Source organism: Bubalus bubalis, chromosome 6, assembly GCF_019923935.1.
Source record: "Bubalus bubalis isolate 160015118507 breed Murrah chromosome 6, NDDB_SH_1, whole genome shotgun sequence".
Classification (NCBI taxonomy): domain Eukaryota; kingdom Metazoa; phylum Chordata; class Mammalia; order Artiodactyla; family Bovidae; genus Bubalus; species Bubalus bubalis.
This window is the reverse complement of record NC_059162.1, coordinates 7,802,543-7,828,243: the sequence shown is the minus strand read 5'-3', so window position 1 is coordinate 7,828,243 and position 25,701 is coordinate 7,802,543. Positions and strand designations below refer to the sequence as shown.

Sequence of the window (25,701 nt, the reverse complement as noted above, 5' to 3'; positions counted from 1 at the left end):
TAGAAATCTAAATGGTAGTATGCGATTGGTGAAAAAGACATAGAAGTTGGCAGTAAATTTCAGAGATACTTCATAGGTAACCAATACCACCACTTCCTTATGGATCCTTCTAAGATACTCTGTAGATATACAAGTGTACTTATCAACCCACTATCAGTTTCTTAAAGTATTAGCAAGCCACAGAAAAGTTAAAAGATCAGTATGGCAATAACCTATATTCCCCTTCTCTCAGATCCTGCCATACTTGCTTTCTCTCTCAGTATTACGAACACTTCCTTCTTCTTTCATCATCTGAAAGCAGGTTGCAAATAATATGAAACTCCCAAACACTTCACTGTGTATTTCCTAAGGAAAAGGAAATACGTGTTTTTAGAAAGCATGAATTTGTACTAAATACTCACAGTTCAAAGACAGTAGCACAGACAGAGTTCTTTCTCTTCTTGCATTATATACTTTTGCAAGTTTTTTTCTTGCACTACGTAGTATTGAAAGTTTTTTTCTTCTTGTATTATATACTTTCATTTCTCTTTTCCTCCTGTGGAAATCCTGATTCCCAGTAACATCCTATGTTTTTATGGGCTCACTTTAGATGCTCTGTTGAAAATAGACTGAAGGAAGGTCAAGGGCAGAAGCAGGGAGACCATTTGGAGGCTACTGCAGCAATGTAAGTGATTTATGATGGGAGAATGGAGGAAATGGAAGTGGTTGGATTATGGATCTATATATATATGCATATGCATGTGTTTATACCCATGCATATTTTTTATTCAAATTTAAATTTTTGAATAGTTTCAAACCTACAGAAAAGTTGTAAGAACTATACAAAAAATTGTTGCATGCCTTTTACACATATTCCGTAATTGTTAAATTTTGCTGTATTGGCCCCATTTCTTTCTTTAGAGAGAGAAAAAGACAGAAAACTATTGTGAGATAACTACCCTTAAACACAGCAGTGTTTACCCTCTTCTCCCCGAAACAAGGATACTCTCCTGTATCAACTACCATATACTCCTTCCAGTCAGGACATGAACAAGGGTCCAGCATCACCCTCCAGTTCACAGATACCATTCAAATGTTGCCATATGTCTTACTAATGTCCCCGTTCCCTTTCCAGTCTGGGACCCTACCTACAAACCCACATTACTTTTACTTGTCTCCTGGAACGATTCCTTAGTCTTTCCCTGTTTCTGTATCCTTGACAGTGTTAAAGAGTGCATATCTTTTATTGTGTAAGATGACTCTAAACCTGGGTCTATCCACTCTGTCCTCATGACCAGAATCAGGCCTTGAGTCCATGGCAGGAATGTGACAGGAATGCCGGGGAAATGATGCTCTGTTCTCAGTGTGTTGCATTCGGAGGCACACCATGTTGATCTGTCCCAAGGTGATGTTCACTTTGATCCCACGGTCAAGTTAGTATCTGCCAGATTTCTACACAGTAGCATCACTATTTCTCTTTTTACATTTGAATAGTATTTGGGGAGAGATAATTGGACATGCCACCAATATCGTATTCCTTATTAAGCCTTCACTCACTAGCCCTGGCCTCCATTGATAACTCCAGTCTATATCAAGTACCGCTCTAATGGTGATTATCTCTAGACATTATGTCTGCGTAAATTAATTGACATTATATTATAAGAACGGTGAACTTTCCGATGTTCAAGCTGGGTTTAGAAAAGGCAGAGGAACCAGAGATCAAATTGCCAACATCCACCAGATCATTGAAAAAATAAGTTCCAGAAAAACATCTACTTTTGCTTTATTGACTACATCAAAGCCTTTGTGTGGATCACAACAAACTGTGGAAAATTCTTAAAGAGATGAGAATACCAGATCTCCTGACCTGCCTCCTGAGAAATCTGTATACAGGTCAAGAAGCAACAGTTCAAATTGGACATGGAACAACAGACTGGTTCCAAATCGGGAAAGGAGTACGTCAAGGCTGTATATTGTCACCCTGCTTGTTTGACTTATATGCAGAGTACATCATGAGAAACGCTGGGCTGGAAGAAGCACAAGCTGGAATCAGGATTGCCGGGAGAAATATCAGTAACCTCAGATATACAGATGACACCACCCTTATGGCAGAAAGCAAAGAGGAACTGAAGAGCCTGTTGATGAAAGTGAAAGAGGAGAGTAAAAAAGCTGGCTTAAAACACAACATTCAGAAAGCTAAGATCATGGCATCTGGTCCCATCACATCATGGCAAATAGATGGGGAAACAGTGAGAGACTTTAATTTTTTGGGCTTCAAAATCACTGCAGATGGTGACTGCAGCCATGAAATTAAAAGACGTTTGCTCCTTGGAAGAAGACCTATGAACAACCTAGACAGCATACTAAAAAGCAGAGACATTACTTTGCCAACAAAGGTCCTTCTAGTCAAGGCTATGGTTTTTCCAGTGGTCATGTATGGATGTGAGAGTTGGACTGTAAAGAAAGCTGAGCGCTGAAGAATTGATGCTTTTGAAGTATGATGTTGGAGAAGACTCTTGAGAATCCCTTGGACTACAAGGAAATCCAACCAGTCCATCCTAAAGGAAATCAGTCCTGAATAGTTCATTGGAAGGACTGATGCTGATGCTGAAACTCCAATATTTTGGCCACTTGATGTAAAGAACTGACATTGAAAAAGACCCTTATGCTGGGAAAGATTGAGCACAGGAGGAGAAGGGGATGACAGAGGATGAGATGGTTGGATGGCATCACTGACTTGATGGATATGAGTTTGAATAAGCTCTGGGAGTTGGTGATGGACAGGGAAGCCTGGTGTGCTGCAGTCCATGGGATCGCAAAGAGTCAGACACAACTGAGTGACTGAACTGAACTGATACTGTAAGAAAGAGCTTTCCCTTTTTATTTCATTATGGGCTCACTAATTGCTATTTGACTTAATGGGTTGTAATCTGGCTTTATTTTGAGGCTCAGATTTTCCCAGAATTGACCAGTAAGAGTCTATTCGTTAAATGAAAGAATTGTAAATATGAGAAAAGAAAAAGACAAAAATAGAGTCCATTCATATCAGCTTCTTTGTTCTTTTGATGTGTTCCCATCATTCTCTGAGAATTTCTTTATTTTCTGGCAAAACAAGATTTTCCCAGGCCTCTTTTGCATGCCCCTGTCTAAACTCTGGAATTAGCTATTACTCTAAGTAGCCCTTTGGTGGACTTCCATTTAGTAGAGGATCATATTTAGTATCCAAGATCTAGAAACAGGATTTTTAAATACTGATGGGATGTCATCGCTTCTTGGACCTGTTAGCAGACAGAGCTAAGAAATACATGTATATGTATGTGTGTGTGTGTGCACACTTATACAAACATCTATAATTCTTTCTGTGTGTAAGTATTTTAAAAAATGTGCCCATATTAATGCTTCTAATACCAGTCCAACACCTTAGGATTCTTTTATTCTCTTCCCTTTTCATGTTTGTAAGTCCTTTTTCAAACAGTGAGGAACCTAGCTCCAATTATTTTAAATATATTTAGTCATTTGCTTTATCAAATGGCACATTTTTTTGGTATTATTACTCTTCTAACCACTTGGGCTGATTTTTACATCTACCACCCTGTGCCTCCTCCACTGCCGCCTTTTCTTGGCAGCTGAGGCATGCCTACACCTCCGCTAGGCAGCCCCCTCCAGCATCATCCTGTTTCCTTGGGTACCAGGCACATTTTCACAGATGATGACACAAAAATCCCCACCACCCTCCTTGCTCTGCTGGCATCTCTCTGTTCAGAAGAGCAGGGGAAGAAAGGAAAGATGGAAAGAGTTGGAAGGATGGAAAAGAAAGGTAAGAAGCCAGATTACTAATACATATTTTGAAGACAGAGCTAACAGAATTTACTGGTAGATTGAATACAGAGGATGAAGAAGAGAAATAAACAATGACTCTTAAGGTTTTTGACCTGAGCTGCTGGGGTAGTTGGATTGTCATTAACTGAGATAAAGACAAAGCCATAGGAGGTTTGATGAAGGATGGTTTGAAGCTCAGTTTTGGCTGAGTTGAGATACTCAAGAGGAGATGGGGAGTACTTACTCTGTTTATACATCTTGAGGTATAGCTTGGAAATGTTTATTTAGTAATCCTTGGCATGTCCATGCTATTTAAAGCCATGAGCTCAGCTGAAATCACAAAGGGAGTAGATAGATAGAAAAGTTTGCACTAAGCCCAGGGACAATTTCATATTAAGAAGATGAGGAAGAACCAGCAAGATAGGGCCAACGGGTGAGGTGGGAGGAAAACCAGGGGAGGATGATAATTTGAAACCAAGTGAGGAAAATGCTTCAATTAATATGAAAGGATCAACTGTTTCAAAGCTGTTGAGAGTACGATGAGGACCATGAATTTACTATTCAATTTAGCAAAGGAGAGGTCATTGGTGACTTTAATAACTGATGTGTATGCATGTGTGTGTGGGAGGGGAGCTTGGTTGGAATAGGTTCAAGAAGGAAAGGGAGGATAGAAAGGAGAGGCAGTAGATAAAGAACTCTTTCAAGGAGTTTTAGCCTGTGTATAAGGCACATAGTCAGTTAGCTGCTTATATGGGTTTTTTTGTTTTGTTTTGCTGGACAGCTGAGTTTAAGGTAGTCCTTTTCTGAGAGTTATATGAATAACGTTTCATTATCACTGCACACAACATATTTCGCTATGTACTATTTTGTTTTAGGTTGGTGAAATGTTTCTCCCACTGGCTGAGTCAAGGATATACTGGGAGTGCAATTCCTATATATGTGAAATAAGGAAACCACCAGAGCAAATATCAGTGGCACGATGGTAGGAAGTACAGAGGGCAGCTTAGACTGGCACACTCTTCAAAGCACTTGAAGTTCTTAAGATGTTAGAGAAAATAGATACTTTACAGATTGTACAGTAATCAGCCTTGTTTGGCCTTATCAGCACCTTGACCTGTGTTCATGTTTCTTGGTTTATAATGCAATTTCATTAGGAAATTGGAGCATTGTTAGATTCGCAGAAATCAATTCAATGGTTTAGATGAGTTCTGTATTGTTTGCATGGAAAATTGGTTGCACCTTTAATTTAAGGCCTGGATGGTAAATACCTGCTGCCTGTGCTGTCGTACTCCTGTCCTGTCTTCACTGCTGATCAACTGTGCCACCTTTTCTGTGCTGAGTCCAGAAGAAGCCTCAGAATATGTGTTAGTAATGTTCCAGAAAGTCACTATCAATTAGTCCAACGTGACATGGCAGGACATTTTTTAATCCTTGGTATAATGGTTTGCTGCTGCTGCTGCTGCATTGCTTTAGTCGTCTCCAACTCTGTGCGACCCCATAGACGGCAGCCCACCAGGCTCCCCCGTCCCTGGGATTCTCCAGGCAAGAACACTGGAGTGGGTTGCCGTTTCCTTCTCCAATGCATGAAAGTGAAAAGTGAAAGTGCAGTCGCTCAGTCGTGTCTGACTCTAGCGACCCCATGGATTATAGCCTACTAGGCTCCTCCGTCCATGGGATTTTCTAGGCAAGACTACTGGAGTGGGGTGCCATTGCCTTCTCTGATAATGGTTTAGTTCACAAGATAAAAAGTATGTGGAAAATAATACGTATGTGAGAAATCAGCTTTGCACCGGCTGTCATTCACACTGCTAGAATGGCTAATGAGAAACTCTAATAGAGTTGGCATAAGACACAGCACTTATTCTCTAGTCAAAACGTTGAATTAACAGGAAATATCTATTGTTTTCTTTTGTCTCAAGATTCTGCCCTGTTTGCTGAACTTGGCTATTTCACAGACACTGATGACCTGCAATTGGATGCAGCAAATGAAATTTATGTAAGTATTTATTAGGGGAGAAATATTGAATAATGTGATATTTAATCTTTAACTATTGCAAGAAGATTTCAGAATAACACCTTTAGGCTGGTTATTCAAGTTTAAATAACTTTCAGGGTTAAAAATGAAAGTTAGTTGCCATTTTGTTGTCAGTGAATGTATGATTGTAGAAATTGCTTTGTTCTTGGTATGTAGAAGACATGTATTCTAAGTCTGCCTTTGGCACCAGGAGTGGGTAACCTTGGAGAAGTTACTTAATTCCCTACCTCTTGGTTTTTACACATATTTTGCTGCAGAGGGAAACAATGTAATGTTAAGGGATGTATGTGAGTCATGGATCTAGTTAAGAGAACTTACCGGGCATCCCAGGTGGCTCAGTGGTAAAGAATCTGCCTGCCAATGCAGAAGACATGGGTTTGATCCCTGGTCTGGGAAGATCCCACATGCCATGGAGCACCTAAGCCCAAGCACCACATCTATTGAGCCTGTGCCCTAGGGCTCAGGAGCTGCAGCTGTGGATCCCACAGGCCACAGCTGTTGAGGCCTGTGGGCACTAGAGCCGATGCTCTGAAACAAGGGAAGCCACTGCAGTGAGAAGTCTGCATACTTCAGCTTCCTCTCACCACAACTAGATTTCGAAAAGCAACGAAAATCCAGCACAGCACCCCCGACCCCAAAAAGTAGTAAATTATAAAACTTTTTTTTTTTTAAAGAGAAGTTAACCAACTTCCTTTTTTAAAGTTAAGTATCCTTAGTGTTGAAAGCTCTGAAACTTAGAAATGTCCTTACTTTTTGCCTTTGAGTAGTTGGAAGTATGCATAAAAGTTGTTATAGCACTTTTGAGTCCTCAAAAGTACTTTAGATTTTTCTTTCTTTTTTCCTTTTCTGGGTTAGTAAATGTGAAGCTGTTTGGCCTGAACTCTTATTTTGTTTTCTTCTTTAATGGTTGAGGTGCTGTTTGACTTGGGAAGTAGTTCAAGTGAACAGAGTGATTTTATATGCACATCAATCAGGTTGAATATTTATCACTTATTTTTTAAGCTCTTATTAAAAGTAAAGCTTGCTTGGTGAGTTTGATATTTCTCAAAGAATAATTTAGCAGTTGTTTTACCATGAATCAATAGAGAGTGGAACACATGTTTTTTAAAATCATTTCATGAGATTTTTTGTTGTTGTTGTCTTAAACAATAGTCTTTATGTTTACACAAAGTAGTACAAAGTGAGGCAGTTCCTCAAAGGGTGACTTGGAGCTAGAAAATCCATCGTAAGTGTGAAAGTGTTAATATTAGTTGGTAAGTTGTGTTCAGCTCTTTGCGACCCCATGGACTGTAGCCTGCTCAGGCTCCTCTGTCCATAGGATTCCCAGGCAACAATACTGGGGGTGGGGGTGGGGGTGTTTGGGTGTTTAGTCACTAAAGTTGTGTCCGACTCCTGTGACCCCATGGACTGTAGCCTACCAGGCTCCTCTGTCCGTGGGATTCTCCAGGCAAGAATACCAGAGTGAGTTGCCATTTCCTTCTCTAGGGGATCTTCTCGACCCAGGAATCGAACCTGGGTCTCCTGCTATGAGGGAAGCCCATGCTGGAGTGGGTTGCTAATTCCTTCTCCAAATGCATAAGATTTTAATGGTTTATATGAGATGCTTTATAATGTTGTCTATAATTAAGTTGATTTTTAATATTGACTGGTTGTTTAAGCAACTGATGTTTTTTTCATAACCTCCAGAGCCTAGTCTTCAAGAAACAATATATTATATTTGAGAGATTCAGGGAAATATGATTCTGATTTTATAACTAACATTCTGTTACCTCAAAGAAGTCATTCAGTCTTTCAGTTTCTTAGTTTTTCTGGTATAAAATAAGAGACTGGATTAAATCATCTTAGAGGGCCCTTTCTAGTTGTACAACCATCATTCTTCTACATGGCAGTACAGTTTCCCTTGAGAAGTTGTTGAAGAAGCAGAGTATATAAGTATCAGCATGTTTTGCTTTACATAAAATGGGCCTGTGAAATTTCCAACCAGATAAAATTCTTATGCTGTAAAAGGTATTTGACTTTTTTGGCTGAAGATTGAGTATGAAGCATCCCTGAAGTAGGTCACGGCACTATTGAGCATGTTACAAAGGATTGCTAGTAATCAGGCAAATATTGCTCAATTTACTTGGACTATGAAAGTTTAAAGATTTTTCATTGCTGAAAGTATGAGGCTGTTTAATTTTTTATGTATAGATTCAAATTTGAGGAAAAAAGCAAAGGAGATTGATTTAAAAGTTGTTTCTTTCATAATTTCAGTAGTTTTTTCTTTTTTCTGTGTGCAGTTTCATGCATTCTCTTAAGTAACTTGCACTAATATTTTCTCAGTTTAGGGCAGTATGATAAGAAAAGTTTCCCTTCTTCTGTTACAGTCTCAATAAAAAATAAACCAAATAATAGACATTTGGAAGGGTAATATTCTAGAAATTATTACTAGTGGTTGTTAATAATTACTAGATTAATTTTTCCTTTTTGCCCGAGGGTTACTTTCTTTTTTGTTGCTGTTTTATTATTTGTCACATTAAGTTAATACGGACTACCTTTTGACTTGTTGTACTGTTTATATATTAAGTTTCCTTTGTTCTTATCTCTGTGACTTCAGACATTTAAAATAGTAGTGATACTGTCTAAAGTGATATGAGGGTTCTGAAATCATGTGGTAGTTCTTTATTAATGTATATGGTAGAAAATGGTTATGACCCAGAATACACTTATATTTACATTAAAAAAATTGTCACCTAAATGACAAGAAGCTAAGAGCTCCTCTAAAAGGTTTATTGACCCCTATTTGAGAAACTTGGTTTTATCTTCTAGGATTAAAAAAAATTTAGAAATTTGAAAACTATAGACCAGTAAAAAAGATAAAATTGCCCATCCTCCTGTGGATCTCTTCCTTCTCCCATAACCATTTTAATATTTGGTATATCTGAAGGTTCAGTTAGTCTCTTTATGATTCCTGAATATCTTTTGGATACATCTGTATTCTTTCCATTGCATATAGAGATGATTTTATAAATAGGCATTTGCTTTGACTTTTTTTCCTTAGTGAAAGTGGGAAAACTTATTATACTGGATCTCCTTTATGACAAAACACATATTTTGTGTTAATATCTTGTAATAGTCTCTTTTCATTGAAAAGAATGAGACCAACTGAATCTTTCTGATAGATGTTGACTCCATTACCTCCTTCCTAGTTATTACTACTGTGCTTAAAGTAAATAAATTGGTTTATCTCTAAGGTATCTAAGATATTCTCAAGATGAGTTGATTAACTTAGAAAATTATTTTTCCTAATTTGGGTAATAGCAGTTATTTTTGGCAAGTTGTTTCTGTTAGTTTGGTTTCTGGATGTGTATATTTTAATCTGATATTCTTTTGCTGATTTGAAATCTACAGGAAAGTAATTTTGATAATCTTGATTTTGACTTGGATTTGATGCCTTGGGAGACAGGCATTTGGGACGTCAATAACCAATTCTGTACAGGTAATGATGTATTTCATTGATAAAAACTTTAAATGGATCCATATTATTTTATGGTTTGGTAATAGTCAAAATTAGGTGGGGTTATTGGGCTACTTTTATTTGTTAAAAAATTCCAGGGACTGCATTCTACTTCTGGTATGGCGAGGCATACATAAATTTCTTGCCAAAATAGATATAAAGAATTTCAGAGTTATGGCAGAGTCACATAATGAATGAAAATTTTATAATTCAAAAATATCGATTTTGAATTAAATGTAATACTCTGTAAGAGATTAACCTATCTGAGAATTAAACAGGATTTAGCAAATCAAAGGGAAGAGACTTGGGATTATCAGAACCTAGGGCCAGTGTATACCCTTCTGAGGAGGAGACACTACCTGGACGATGCCAGTATCTGCAAGGGGCCACTGAACTGGGTTTTGGGTGTGCCGAAAAAAACTAGAACCTAAAGCAAACTGTCCCTTCTGGGATAAAGCTGATGGAAGGACGAAAAAAAATCCCTTCTCCCCCATTCTACCGTAAGAAACATCCTTCTAGAATCCCCTATTGACAGGACCTAAAAGGAAGCCAGCTGGGACTTATATTAATTTTCATCACAAACTATAGGAGGAGAAGGTGGAGCTGAGAAACAGTGGGTAATTAACCAGCACATTTCCCCATCTAAGTTACAGTCCTCCCCCTCTGTTGCAATTCCTGTTCCCCTTCCTTTTATATATTGGTGTATCTCGCTCAATTCCTTTCTTTCCTCATAGAATATGGACTACACAAGGTCAGTGTTCTCATTACTATTATGTAACAAACTTCTCTAAAACGTAGTGGCTTAAAACAACAACCATTTTATTAGGCTCCCAGAATCTATGGGTTAGGAATTTGGACAGGATACATCAGGAATTTCTTGTCTCTGCTCCATGGTGTCCAGACATCATCTGGGAAGATTTGGAGGTTAGGGTAGCCTGACATCTGGGGGCTTGGACTCCCTTAAGGCTTCTTCCCTCACATGTCTGATGCCTGATCTGAAATGATGTGAAGATTTGAACTGCCAGTGTGAGAGCTGCCCATCATCTTTCTAAATGTCCTGGCTTCCTCAAAACCTGGCAGTCTCGTGGTAGTCAGGATTCAAGGGCTCAAATGTGAGTCTTTCAGCTACCTAGTATAACCCAGACTTGGGTTTCACGTATCATTACTCCCATACTCTATTGATTCAGGAAGTCGTAGGCTCACCTAGATTCAAATAGAAGAGAATATAGTCACTATTTCTTGATGGGGAAGTGGCAGGATCACAGTACAGATCATGAGACACGGTAGGTATTTTGCTCCTAACTTCAGAGAACACAGTCTGGCACAGATTCTTCTCTCCTTCCTTCCTACCCTGTTAGAAATTTGGCACCGAGGAACATTGCCTGGGCTGAAGTTGATCAACACATTTAAAAAAATAGTTCAAAAGATAGGAATATTTTTGTATTGTAATTGTATTGTCAAAAATACTTTCCACAAAAATTCTTTCCTGTTTCTTATGTTTTAAAATTATTTGGGGGGAAAATCTATAATTTTTTGCATATGGCATAATATTCAAAAGATACAAAAAGTCTATACAGTAGAAAAATGTCTCCTTTGGCTTTTGTCCCTCAGCCAGCAAGTTCTGCTTCATAGAGACAAGCACTGTGACCAATTTCTTAAGTTTATCTTTTAAGAGAATTAGTGCAGATGTTAGTAGTAGTATGTGCATATGTATTTATATGTGTATATACACATATAAACATACATATAAATTTATTACACAGATGGAAGCGTATTGGATATACTATTTTCTGCATCTTGAATTTTCACTTGATGATATATTTTGGTGACCTTAGCTTCTATATCTGAATTTTGAGAGTAGATTTAACCTTCTTTCTTATTTATTCTGAGTTTATATTGTCCAGTGGGAAAATTTTTGCTTCTCCTTTTCCAATTAAAGATATTAAGACAGAACCTCAGCCACTTTCGCCAGCCTCCTCAAGTTGTTCAGTCTCATCTCCTCAATCAGTGGACTCTTACTCATCAACTCAGCATGTTCCTGTAAGTAACTAGTCTTTTACAATGATTTTGGTTATAGTGGAATCTGGGAAATATGTATATGGGGAAGGAAGTTAACTTTTATTAAGTGCTAATATAAATCTTACCTCTTTTAATTCTGAGGAAGGACCTTGAGGGAGTTAGAAAGTTGTTAGTCTCTTTGATTTTGCCATCCTTCCCTTCTTGTCTTTATAATTTCGTTGCTTCATTTGTTTATTGTACTTTACCAGTATCCAGTATTTTTTTGTTTATCGAGCTTACTGTCTTTGCTACACTCTTTCCTCCCTATTAGGATATGTGTTCTTTGAGGACATGGTCTGTTTGTGTGACTCCTTAGCCATAAAACCTAGAATGGTCTCCTTAGTTCAGGAATGCCTAGCGCTATCTTTTGAATGAGTTAGTAAGGTTTTTTACAAAACCTTAAACATGCTTCTGCTCTTCATCTAGGAAAAAAATTCTTGAGGGCAGGAAAAGAAAATACCAAAAGACTTAGGCATTTTTTGGAAAGGAGAAAGGAAAAAAAATAAGAAGAAAAATTTAAATTAATGTTTCAGTATATTATATCTGATGTAAATTGAGGTATCTTCATTCTGGCATGATTTACATGTAGTCGGTTACTAAATCCTGATGATTTTATCCGCTTAGTATCTCTAGGATTCATCTTCTCCACCCTGCCAGACTATCATCACCTCTTCTGGATTAAGGCAATAGAATTTTGACTGGTCTCTCTGCCTCCTAATTCCCCAGACCTTTCTTAACAGAGGAATCTTCAAAGAGAAATCTTTAAAAATCACAGGTTTGATTGTGTCAGTTTTTTGCTTAAAACCTTCCCAACCGTTACAAGGACAAAATCCAAATTGCTAGTGTATCAGGCCTTCCATGACCCGGCCCCTGCTTACCTCCAGTCTTCTTTCTCACTGTCCTTCCTACCCCTGCCTTCTCACTGCTCTTGGCTTTAGCTCCGAGAGCTCCTGTGTGCTCCAGTCTGTGAACAACTGCCCCAGGAGCTGTGTGAGACACCACCAGTGAACACGGGCAGTGAGACCTCTGCTTCCACCATTTTAGATTTTTGGACATGCTCTTCCTTCTAGCTGAAAGAGCCTTTTTTTCCCTTCCCTTGGATGAAGGTAGCATGTTACATCCCTGTCATTCACTTTGTTTATTTAACTTAGTGGCATATATCCTGGAGGTAACTACAGTTTCAGGTTATAGATTCTTTCTCATTCCTTTTTATGGCTTTATAGTGTTCTGTTGTGTGGTTATATCATACTTTATTCAATGATTTCTGTATTGATGGACATATGTGTTGTTTTCAGTCTTTTCTGAACTCAAACACTGTTGTAATAAATACTATATACATAAGACACTTCATATTTTTGCCAGGATATCTTGGGGATATACTCCTAAAGAGAGACTGCTGAGATCAAGGTGATTTTTAATGTTACTGTTTATTGCCGAATTTCCTCCAAAGGGTTGTACAGTTGTGTACTCTGACCAGGCAGTATGTAAGAGGGCCAGTTTTCCCTTCATTGCTACATAGCGTTAGCGTGTTTTATTTTCTATTCTTTTATTATAAGTATGGTTGGACATCTTTTGGTATATTTCATATGTATAATGCCTATGAACTGTCAAATTTTTGTCCATTTTTCTATTCATCTTTTTCCCTTCAATTTTTAAAGTGTTTTATAACATATTAGAATTATTAGTGCTTCAGTTCAGTTCAGTTCAGTTGCTCAGTCGTGTCCGACTCTTTGCGACCCCATGAATCGCAGCACGCCAGGCCTCCCTGTCCATCACCAACTCCTGGAGTTCACTCAGACTCACGTCCATCGAGTCAGTGATGCCATCCAGCCATCTCATCCTCTGTCGTCCCCTTCTCCTCCTGCCCCCAATCCCTCCCAGCATCAGAGTCTTTTCCAATGAGTCAACTCTTCGCATGAGGTGGCCAAAGTACTGGAGTTTCAGCTTTAGCATCATTCCTTCCAAAGAAATCCCAGGGCTGATCTCCTTCAGAATGGACTGGGTGGATCTCCTTGCAGTCCAAGGGACTCTCAAGAGTCTTCTCCAATACCACACTTCAAAAGCATCAATTCTTCAGCGTTCAGCTTTCTTCACAGTCCAACTCTCACATTCACACATGACCACTGGAAAAACCATAGCCTTGACTAGACGGACCTTTGTTGGCAAAGTAATGTCTCTGCTTTTGAATGTGCTATCTAGGTTGGTCATAACTTTCCTTCCAAGGAGTAAGCGTCTTTTAATTTCATGGCTGCAGTCACCATCTGCAGTGATTTTGGAGCCCAAAAAAATTAAGATTAGTGCTTAGGTTGCGAAATAAGTTACAAGTGTTTTCTTCTCTAATTTGTCACTTTCTTTAAGCTTTATTTCTGGTGTTTACTTTCTTTAGAGATACTTTTCTCCATAGCCAAATGACCAATCTTTTATTGCTTTTGTTGTTGTTGTTACTCAGAGGAGGGTTTTAACTGCTCAGAAGTTATAATATTTATATTCTTGTCTTCTTGCATGTGTGTATATGTGTGTATATATAGATAGATGTGTGTGTGTGTATATACACACATATAGATAGATATATAGCTATGTAGATGATAGATAGACAGACAGATGAGAGAGAGAGAGTTTGGAAAAACCTCAAACTTACAGAAATGTTATGAGTACATTACAAAGAACTTTTTCCCCGTGAATCATTTGAGAGTAAGTTGCCAACCTGATGCCTCGTCACCCCCAGATACTCCAATGTCTACTTCCTACAAGTAAGGATATGTCTTCTAGTCATAATACAGCTATTAAAATCAGGAAATAAATGTTTATACCTTATGGTCATCTGATCTTCAGCTCTCATTTAGATTGTGCCAGTTCTAGAGATATCCTGTAGAGAGCAAAAGGAGCTAGTTTGGAATCATACACTGCATTTGGTTGTCCTGTCTCTTTAATCTCCTTCAGTTGAAATAGTTCATTCTTCCTTGACTTTCATGACTTGTCACTTTTGGAGATTAAAGACTAGTTATTTTATAGAATGTCTTCTGGTTGAGTTAGCCTGGTGTTTCCTCAGGGTGAGATTCAGTTTTGTGGCAGGAATATCACAGGAGTGATGCTGTGTCTGTCTCATTTACTTTGGATGCTATTGCATGCTGTTTTCATTTGTCCTGTTACTGATGAGGTTTACTTTGTTCATTTGATTAAGGTGGTATCTTCCAGGCTATTCTACTGTGAAGTTGCCCATCTCCCTTTGCCATAAATGGGTATTTTATGAGAAGGTACTTTAAAACTATGTAAAAATATCCTGTTTCTCATCAGACTTTAAATTCATTCATTTCTTTGTTTATATCAGTATGGACTCATGGTTTCCTAGTTTATTCAACAGATTCAGTTCAGTTCAGTTGCTCAGTTGTGTCCCACTCTTTGCGATCCCATGAACCGCAGCACACCAGGCCTTCCTGTCCATCACCAACTCCTGGAGTTCACCCAAACCCATGTCCATTGAGTTGGTGATGCCATCCAGCCATCTCATCCTCTGTCGTCCCCTTCTCCCCCTGCCCTCAATCTTTCCCAGCATCAGGGTCTTTTCCAGTGAGTCAGCTCTTCATATCAGGTGGCCAAAGTATTGGAGTTTCAGCTTCAACATCAGTCCTTCCACAGAACACCCAGGACTGATTTCCTTTAGGATGGACTGGTTGGATCTCCTTGCAATTCAAGGGACTCTCAAGGGTCTTGTCCAACACCACAGTTCAAAGGCATCAATTTTTCTGTGCTCAGCCTTCCTTATAGTCCAACTCTCACATCCATACGTGACCACTGGAAAAACATAGCCTTGACTAGATGGACCTTTGTTGGCAAAGTAATGTCTCTGCTTTTTAATATGCTGTCTAGGTTGGTCAAAACTTTCCTTCCAAGGAGTAAGCGTCTTTTAATTTCATGGCTCCAATCACCATCTGCAGTGATTTTGGACCCCAGAAAAATAAAGTCAGCCACTGTTTCCACTGTTTCCCCATCTATTTGCCATGAAGTGATGGGACTGGATGCCATGATGTTAGTTTTCTGAATATTGAACTTTAAGCCAACTTTTTCACACTCCTCTTTCACTTTCATCAAGAGGTTCTTTAGTTCTTCTTCACTTTCTGCCATAAGGGTGGTGTCATCTGCATATCTGAGGTTATTGATATTTCTCCCGGCAATCTTGATTCCAGCTTGTGTTTCTTCCAGCCCAGCGTTTCTCATGATGTACTCTGCATATAAGTTAAATAAGCAGGGTGACAATATACAGCCTTGACGTACTCTTTTTCCTTATTTGGAACCAGTCTGTTGTTCCATGTCCAGTTCTAACTCTTGCTTCCTGACCTGCATACAGATTTCTCAAGAGGTAGGTCAGGTAGTTTGGTAATCCCATCTCTTTAAGAATTTTCTACAGTTTATTGTGATCCACACAGTCAAAGGCTTTGGCGTAGTCAATAGATTCTGATTCTTATGTTGTCCTGGATTTTGCCAGTGCGGGTCCCTTCACACTGACTCCTGTGTTCTGGGCTTTGACACCCTACCTCAGGCTGATGCAATATGGATACAATCATTACCTTACTCTGACTCCCTGGGCTTGGCCGCCTGCCCTTACTTGCTCCCCTTGGACTCTGACACTCCCGCAGGCTGCCTCTCTGCGTCCGTGCTTGTCTTGCACTGCCCCATCTAGTGGCTTTAGGATCAAATTATTCAGAAAGTAATAGTTTCTAAGTGACTTGTTAATATATATATTTCCTAAGGTTTTATTTTTAATTTTCAAATCTCTGATCCATTTGGAGTAATCCTGGTTTATGATGTAAGATACAAATCCAAGTTTTTTTGTTTTCCTCAATGACTATCAGAAGGACTATTCCAGTACCATTTATTAAAGTTCCTTTTTTTTTCTCACTGATTTCAGTTTTGTGTGTGTGTTTTAAACTTACGTAAATGGTGTTATATCAGATCTCTTTATTTATTGCTGTAAAAAATTAGCACAGTGTTTTTAAGACCCGTTCATATCGCTCTGTCTGCATCAGTTTGTTGAATGTAACTGCCTAACCCTCACCTGCATCACAGTGAACATTGTCAAAGATGTCGCCTAGTAGGCCTAAGAGCTGACCTTAATATGAAGAGTTAAGGACAAATCTAGTTTTAATTTTCACTGTATAAACGAACCAGTTTTCCCAGTTGTATTGCCTTTGTAATCATCTTGTTAAAGAATATTATATGTTTCTCTGTTACTAAGGGTTTCTTTTTTGTCTCTCAGTTAGGCTTTATCATTTTCTTCATATAGATCTTATACATGCTTTAAAAATTAATTCCTAGGTATATTGTAATTGCTATTACTAGTATGAATGAACTATTTTTATTATATTTTCTAAGTGATTATTAGTACATTTTTATAGTGAAAATTTTTTTGTTGGTTCTTAAATGTGTTCTAAGTAGATAGCACATCATCTTGCAAAACAAAGGCACTTCTGTCTCTTCTAATATTTGTTCCTTTTATTTTAGTTTCTGCTATAATTATGTTTTGTAGAATTACAGAAAAAGCAATTATTTCTTTCTTGTCCCAACTTTAATGGCAAAGTATTAGTATTTTACCATTAAGTATGACTTTGGCTAGCTAATGATTCCTAGATTTTTTTTTTTAAATTGTTAAATCATCCTTCCAGTTCTTATTTTCTAGGACTTTTATGAAGAATCTTTGCAGAGTTTTATTAAATGCCTTTTAAGCATCTAAGGCCATAAAGATAATCATTTCCTCCTATATTATTTCTTACTGTTTCCCCCCCAATGTATTATTATTCGGTACACTGTAAGGTTCATGCAGTCCTGGGTTTTGGCTACATGGTGATAGGTGTTAGGGATGGATGAATGAAGCGGTTCTCGTCCTCACCAGCATGACTGAGAGTGACCATTTCTGCCACATACTCTTTCAGGTTATTGTAACTTTTCGTATCTGATGATTAAAAAAAAAAGATTTTCTTTTAAATTTGCCTTTGGCTACCATTTGCATTTCCTTTTCAGTGAAATGATGACTCCTGTCCTTTGTTCATTTTAGGCAAATATTTTCTCTTAATATATATCTTTTAACTTTGTTTATGGCCTGTTTTTTATTATAAAATAATTATTATTCAAATCTGTTTTTTCTTCCTCTATGGCTTCTGGATTTTTGACTTAAGGGAGCCTATATCATGCTAAAAGCAAACAAGTATTCTTTTAACTCTTGTTTCAGTGATCTTGTAGATTCTTTTGAAGATGATATGATGTATGTATGTAAATGTATATGCCTATTTATTTATTATACATAACATCTTTCTCTCTTGGAATTGAAATGCTACTTTATCCTATGTTAAGTTTCTTTATTTTAGCAAAATGAGACAGATCCACTGAATATTGAATTTTGGAAAATATTAATATTTGTATATCTCTGCATTATTAATTTACCTGTTAAATAAAATAGCCCTGCTCCTTTCAGGATTTTTCTTTCAAACATTAGGGACAAAGGTAGTGTTAATACATAGAAAAGGATGAAAATAGTAAGAATTATTTGCTTTTGAAATTCCTGTAAGTCTGAATAAGAGATGGTGGGGAAAAGATATTAGCATTTTAACTGTAATTCTATAATGATTTTCAATGTTTATATGGCTAGGAATCAAGTAAAATATAAAGTTTGTGGGAGAAAATGTAGAAGCAGATCAAATCAGTGATCATATCTTTAATATAAGAGGGTTAAATAGACATACTTCACTTTTAGTTATTTTTACTTTAGTATTGATGGATAATGTTGATTTATCCATCATCTCTTAGTGCTTACTGTGTAGATATAGTTGTAATATATCACACCTTTGACTTGAAATTATCTTGAAGTGTTTCTGTTTATACATGGATCTTGCCTCTCTTTCTAAGCCATTTTCTGCTCAAGGATACTATTCTTCTGCATGAATTTATTTGTGTTTTATTTTACTGCAGGAGGAGTTGGATTTGTCTTCTACTTCTCAGATGTCTCCTCTTTCTTTATATGGTGAAAGCTCCAATAACCCCTCCTCAGCAGAGCCACTGAAGGAAGACAAGCCCATCATTGGTCCTAAGAGCAAAACTGGTATTACTCCATCTGCTAACTTCTGTTATTTCTATTGTAGACTGAGAGTAAGCTCCATATCTTAAAATAAAATGTTGGATTAAGTGTATGTTTATTAAGCTAGCTTGCTGTTTTTAAACTAGTGGACCTATATCCTTTGTTGTGAATGTTAATGTGAAGAGGAAAGGGAAAAAATGATCTTCTTTGGTTGTCTCTGTCTTTATAGGTGAATGATGCTCTAAAATAGATTTAGGGCCCCATCTTCAGGAGAAATTTCAAAGTTTCACCTAAAGAAGTTGAATGTGAGGCCCATTTGCCTGTGACATTTGTTAACCTCATTCACCTCAATGCTTTATTCAGTGATTTTAGCTGTTTTTCTTTACTGGTTCCTGTGTCCCCTTCGCAAAGCTGTAGCTTGGTCAGAAGGGAAGACCTCAAATTGAGGACTCTTCTTCAGTCCACTAAGATAAAATTCTGTTTTTCAGTACATTAAACTATGCTTAAACTTCAGTTAAGGGTAGTCAGAGGTTAAGATAATGTGTAGAGAAAGGTGTATAATAGAATCTGCTTTCTAGGTTTTGCTTAATTGCACTTAAATTATTTGTGGTTTGGTTTTTCTCCAGAAAATGGACTGACTCCAAAGAAAAAAATTCAGATAAATTCGAAACCTTCAATTCAGCCCAAGCCTTTATTACTTCCAGCAGCACCCAAGACTCAAACAAACCCCAGCGTTCCAGCAAAAACCATCATTATTCAGACACTACCAACACTTATGCCATTGGCAAAGCAGCAGCCAATTATCAGTATACATCCTGCACCTACCAAAGGTACCTGAATGGAATCTGATGTTCTGTTTGTTTAATTGGAGGACACTGAGGCGTGGGTCATGTGACTTGTTTTAATTCAAGGTGTAATTTCTGAGCACATGCTGGGTGTGTGTGTCAAGAATGTCCTTGGCTCTGAGGAGGTTATAGAGAGATGGTTAATACGTGATTCCTGTCCTAACAAGGGAGGTAGCTATCCAGATCAATTATATCTGATACTTCTTTTTTCTCACAGTTTTAGTGAAAACACCAGCCTCTAAGGCTTGTGATTTTGTAGCGAAGAAGAAAATTCTGGGAAACTTTCTTGATGCTATTGTATTCTGAGATTTTTGTATTTATGAATTTTTTTTGTTTTTAGGGAGAGGTTAGTATTTGAAGTACAATGGTACATTTCAGGTCTAATAGGTGTGGTTTGACAATAGAATCAGACTTTTAAATCTCCGAGTAGTAGGAAGCAGTGTTTAATAAACATGAGCTTATACAGGGCATTAAATACCTGAACCTCTGACTTCAAGCCATTAAGAATGTGTGTTTTCTATATTTCGTCCACTAGATGGCCTTGTATAGTTGATTCTATAAGAAGTTGAGGTCTATATTGAAAGAAGTTCAAGTCTGAGGATTTGGTACTGTTCACATATAGGAATATGTATATATTTGTCACATATATGACCAACCTAGACAGCATATTAAAAACAGAGACATTACTTTACCAAAAAGGTCTATCTAGTCAAAGCTATGGTTTTTCCAGTAGTCATGTATGGATGTGAGAGTTGGACCATAAAGAAAGCTGAGCACCAAAGAATTAATGCTTTTGAACTGTGGGGTTGGAGAACATTCTTGAGAGTGCCTTCCCTTGGACTGCAAGGAGATCCAACCAGTCCATCCTAAAGGAAATCAGTCCTGAATATTCATTGAAATATTCATTGGAAAGACTCATGCTGAAGCTGAAGTTCCAATACTTTGGCCACCTGATAAGAAGAACTGATTCTTTGGAAAAGACCCTGACGCTGGGAAAGATTGAGGGCAGGAGGAGAAGGGGACAACAGAGGATGAGATGGTTGGATGGCATCACTGACTCGATGCACATGAGTTTGAGCAAGCTTTGGGAATTGGTGATGGACAGGGAGGCCTGGCATGCCATAGTCCATGGGGTCGCAAAGAGTCAGACAAATGACTGAGTGACTGAACTGACTGAACATACAGGAGTCATTTGCACACAGAGTTCTCTTGGGAAGAGTATTCATCATTGTGCCTATACTGATGTGTGTACACATGGCTAAAGCGAAACTTGTGCAGCATTGTTTCCATGGATTTATCTTATTGGCACCAAGTAAGACTAGGTGTCAATGGGATATGGGTTATAAATAAATACCAGTGTTACGTTTATAACTATATTTTCAGTTATAGATTTTTAGCTCATTTCTTTGAAGCATGGTTTTAGTGAGGGCAAGGTCATAAATTTGATTTCCAGGTACTCTGTTAACTTTGCTCTATTCCATGGTCATAGACAGTATGGCATTGATAAAAAGAACTAGGTGAAAGACTGGATGGATCCATGAAAATTCACCAATCCCTTCCAGAAAACCCCAACCAAACAAACCTGAAATACCTGCCCTCTGAAGACAGGGTCTAAATATGGTCTTTTTCATATGAAAAATAGCAGTCCTGTCTAATGGGTATTCTTGTGACCTGTGAATGGATATCATGAACTCCTTGAAATAAAATGCAAGATTTAGTGTATATTATTTGTGAATTTTTCTAGGGATAGTCTCCAAAACTTTCATCAGGATCTCAAAAGTGTACATCATCCCAAAGGCTAAGAATTTAAATGTGTGAAGAACTTTATTATAGCTTCCATAAGCTATTAAAACACATACATAAAAAGTAAAAGTTTGACATTAATATGATCAGTATGTAAAGCAAGAGGTGTTCCTAAGAATTTGCTCTTAGTAGACCATTGGCTTCTTGCCTGGAGAATCCCAGGGATGGGGAATCCTGGTGGGCTGCCATCTCTGGGGTCGCACAGAGTCGGACACGACTGTAGCGACTTAGCAGCAGTAGCAGCAGACCATTGGCTATGTTTGAATGATAGAAAATCTTACCTATAGTGAGAAGAGAAAACTTCTCTGAGCAGTTTATCAGTTTCAGAGGCCTGAATCATACACTATTCAGAACTTCAGTGCTTACCCATTATCTGAAAACAGTATTTATTTTGGGGGGAGCATATGCTAATACAGGCCTCATTACTATTTTTATAGTGTAATCTGGAGAGGTAATTTTGTAATAACATAACATTTAAATGTATAACTTCCAGTCTTACATTTATTTGATAATGGGGAGGGAAGAAGAGAAATATAGGAAAGGCATTTTACAGTTAATCGATATAAGTATCAGAAGTAAATATTTGTTATTAAAAAAGAAGTAATTTCTTTTTTTGGCTACACTGTGCGGCATGCGAGATTTTTGCTCCCACTCAGGGATCAAACCCTTGCCCCCTGCATTGGAAGTGCAGAGTTTTAACCACTGGACTACCAGGCAAGTCCTGCAAAAAAGAAGTAATTCTTACAGGATTAAGTTCAAATTGTCTGGCTTGGAATGTGAAACTCATCATGGTTTGTCTCCAGTTTAGTTTTCTAACTTTACCTTATAATAATAACTCTCCTTTCTATAAATCTTTGGTTCAACTAATTTGGCTATTGTCCGTTACATTTTCTTGTTTTTTCTAGTTTCTTGACATGCTGTTCAGTCTGCTGTAAATAACTGCTGCTTACTTCTACATCTGTGTCCTATACATTCATTAAGATTCTTAAGATAGTGCAGATGAGAGGTGTTGAAACTTGGAATACCAGTGAAGATCCAGGATAGACAGTGGAGATGTTAGAAAGTGTAGAATCACAGGGGTTGGCAGTTAGGTGATGGGAATGGAGGATGGAAAAAGGGCAAGTATCCTCTCTTGGACTTTTTGGGTAGATAGTGGTTCAAATCATTGAAATGGAGGATAAAGGTAAAATAACTTGTTCCAAGTCGTCCTATTAATAGAGGCACAGTCAGAACTTGAGCCCAGATGGTCTGGCTCAGAGTCTGTATAATTAATTACTATGCTCTGTTGCCTCTAAAAGAATGCAGACAAGTGGTCCTTGATCTCACGAATTGACTATCTAATTGGAAAATTATATCAATAGTTAAATAACAGTAACTATGAAAACTAATGAATGAATTATACATGAAATACCCTTATGAAAGTTATTATACATAAAAGATCAAGGGCCAGATACCATTCTAAGTGCTTAACTGTGTCCTCTTAATTAATCCTTACATCAGCTCTGTGAGGATAGGTGCTATTATTATCATCTTCATTTTATAGATGAGAAAATAAATACACAGAGAAATTATTTACTCAGTCACACAGCCATACTCTTTCAAACAAAGAAGACATTCAATAAATGTTTGATACAAAGTTTGAAATCTTTGAAGATAATTGAAAACGAGGACACTGACTATCACAATCAGTGAGTCATCCATAGGCAAAAGTATTCAGCATTGAAACCAGCCATGGTCCATGAAGGGGGATTTGTGTGTAATGCCAAAGAGGATTTTGAGCATGCTGAAATGGATAAACAGTGTTTTGGTATGCCCTTTTTAACTGTTTCCACATGAGGAACAGTAGTAACTTGTGCTCAGCTGCTAACTATTTAAGCCCTGAAGCAGTTCTTTGCCTTGCGTTTTGTGACCTGGTGAGCATCTAGCACGCCAGATTTAGCAAGCCACCGTGAACACGCTGTAGTAGAGATGTAGTTGCTTCTCCCCATTTTGTCTTGAACCCAAACATGCCAAGACTATTTAGAGGGTCTTTGATTTAGATATTAAATAATTTGAGGTTAGTTGGGCACTCTGGGATGAAAGGGCTTGATGAGCATTTTTGAAAAAAAAGAGGCATCAATGGCCTGGAAGGACTTGGAGCCACATTTGGTATGCAGACCTTGCCTTGATATTGCTTCATCTCCCTTGCTCCATGCTACAGTTCTCTTAGCAAGGAGGTGGTGATAACCAGACATGAACACTACAGACTTGGATTATTTTTTGAATCAATTTTAAGAAAATTGATTAAGAAAAGCCATCTGCATGTGTTATCTATCAATGCTTTAAATCTGTAATTGGAGCTAAAAGTAGGATTGTTTCCTTGAAATGATTTCACTCTTTACATTTACCACCTTCTCTGACCTTTGGAGTAATCCCCTAAATTCACTGAACATTTTCGTTTTGAGGGGTTGCTCAGAGGTTAAAGCAATGCAGAAGACCTGGGTTCGATCCCTGGGTCAGGAAGATCCCCTGGAGAAGGAAATGGCACCCGCCTCCAATACTCTTGCCTGGAAAATCCCATGGACAGAGAAGCCTGGTAGACTACAGTCCATGGGATTGCAAAGAGTCAGACACGACTGAGCGACTTCACTTTCACTTTATCATAATTTTTAAACTCAGGAGATGTGGAACACTGCCCCTGATAATGCTGTTTTCAAAGTATTGCTTTAAATCAGTGGTTCTCAACCTGTAGACTGTGGATCCTGGGATATGGGTGGTTGAAGTGGCAGTAGCTTTTGGCTTTTTTGTAGGGTATCTGCAAATCCATATTTTCTGTTGACTGGATAAATAATTTGTTTCATATATCTTTGCACTGATTTTTAAAAATTTTGTGGTTATTCTTAGGATAATAAATTCCAGATTCATTTCAAATCACTACTAAATTCTTACTAAACTTTTCTCATCACATATTTTCTCCATCTACAGAAACTGAAAGGACAGCTGTGATCGTCTTGGGTAACATGATTTTGATATTAAAGAAGGGTCCTTAAATTCAGGGTGGGAACCTTTGGTCTGAGTTTTACATTCTTGACATACATGAGTATGTCTTTCACAGTACCAGATTAACTGTAATAGATCAGTAAGTGTTATTTAAAAAACATTTGGTGATATGCTACTTATTATTATTATTTTTGGTTTTGCAACGTTGCTTGCAGGATCTTAGTTCTCTGACCAGGGACTGAACCTATGTCCTTGGAAGTGAAAGTGCAGAGTCCTAACCACTGAACCACCAGGGAATTCTCTATTAATTATTTTTATTTGAATATTTGGCTAGAGCAAGTTTATATCTGCTTATGAGTTATTACCATATTTTATATGTTTTTATTTCATAAAGTAAATTATTCCAAGGGAAAATTAGAAGATAAGAATACTTGCTGGCTACTGCTACTAAGTCACTTCAGTCGTGTCCGACTCTGTGTGACCCCATAGACGGCAGCCCACCAGGCTTTCCCGCCCCTGGGATTTTCCAGGCAAGAACATGGGTTGCCATTTACTTCTCCAAAGCATGAAAGTGAAAAGTGAAAGTGAAGTCACTCAGTCGTGTCCGACTCTTAGCGACCCCATGGACTGCGGCCTACCAGGCTCCTCCGTCCATGGGATTTTCCAGGCAAGAGTACTGGAGTGGGGTGCCATTGCCTTCTCCGTAAGAATACTTAGGGATCACTTATACTAAATTGTGTATATGATAAATCTGTGAAATTACTTTTAGGTCTTTCTTACTAATTTATTTACTTTTTAGGGATAAAATACTATTAATTCTAGTATAAGTATGCTTTCAAGGCCTTTTGAGACAGAAAGACTGATTTTATAGAAGTGATTTTTTTTTAAGCTAAAACATGTTCATAACAAACAGGTGTTTGAAGCATTATTTTGATTTTTAGTTTTCCTTGATCCTTTGAAATACTGAGCTGAATTTTACATGGGTCATGTTACACTGTCTGAAAGCATAGTATTTTTTTTCCTTCAAGAAGAGTATAAATATACAATGGGAAATTTTAGTTGCCAGTTACTTTAATACCTTTATTTTGCTGGATAGGCTCAGGCAGCTGTGGATGTTAGGTGAGGCTTTCAACGCCTTATAAAATTGGCCAGATCTGAAAGCAAACACTCAGCAGACAAGTAAAAGTTTTACTAGATCAGTATTGGGAGTTGTATGAGCCTTCTTTAGGGTATGATACTAATTTTCAGAATAGCATAATTTTAAAATAAGGTTAAATGTGAAGATTAAGAAAAGACTTGTAGACTATTTTGGTGGGTAGGGGAGTCAACATTATCTGCAGGTTATGTTAAATTACAGATCTGTGTTTCCCATGTTAGCTAAGAATTTATCTCAAGTGGTTTTAACATTTTTGATATTTGTAGACTCAGATTCTTCCGAGTATTGACTTCCTGAATCTCTGTCATATATTTTTGGTGTTGTATGTATTTCTAAATCCCATTAACTTAAAATATATGATTCCGTGCTCAGTATACAAGGTTTGTTCTTTGTAATATGATAAATACTTCTAGCACGCAAAAGTTTCAGAGGTTAATACTTAGGGAAATCTATGTATAACTTAGC

At 37.7% G+C, this 25,701-nt stretch overlaps 1 protein-coding gene across 1 annotated transcript in view; it reads left to right on the top strand.

The window, feature by feature from the left end:
* Positions 1-25,701, top strand: part of ATF6 (activating transcription factor 6) — a 234,783-nt gene that overhangs the window by 8,364 nt on the left and 200,718 nt on the right. The window contains exons 3-7 of the mRNA XM_044944907.2: positions 5,718-5,794; positions 9,224-9,311; positions 11,269-11,369; positions 18,348-18,477; positions 19,080-19,283. Coding sequence (XP_044800842.1) covers positions 5,718-5,794; positions 9,224-9,311; positions 11,269-11,369; positions 18,348-18,477; positions 19,080-19,283 — 600 coding nt within the window. The remainder of the gene's footprint in view (positions 1-5,717; positions 5,795-9,223; positions 9,312-11,268; positions 11,370-18,347; positions 18,478-19,079; positions 19,284-25,701) is intronic.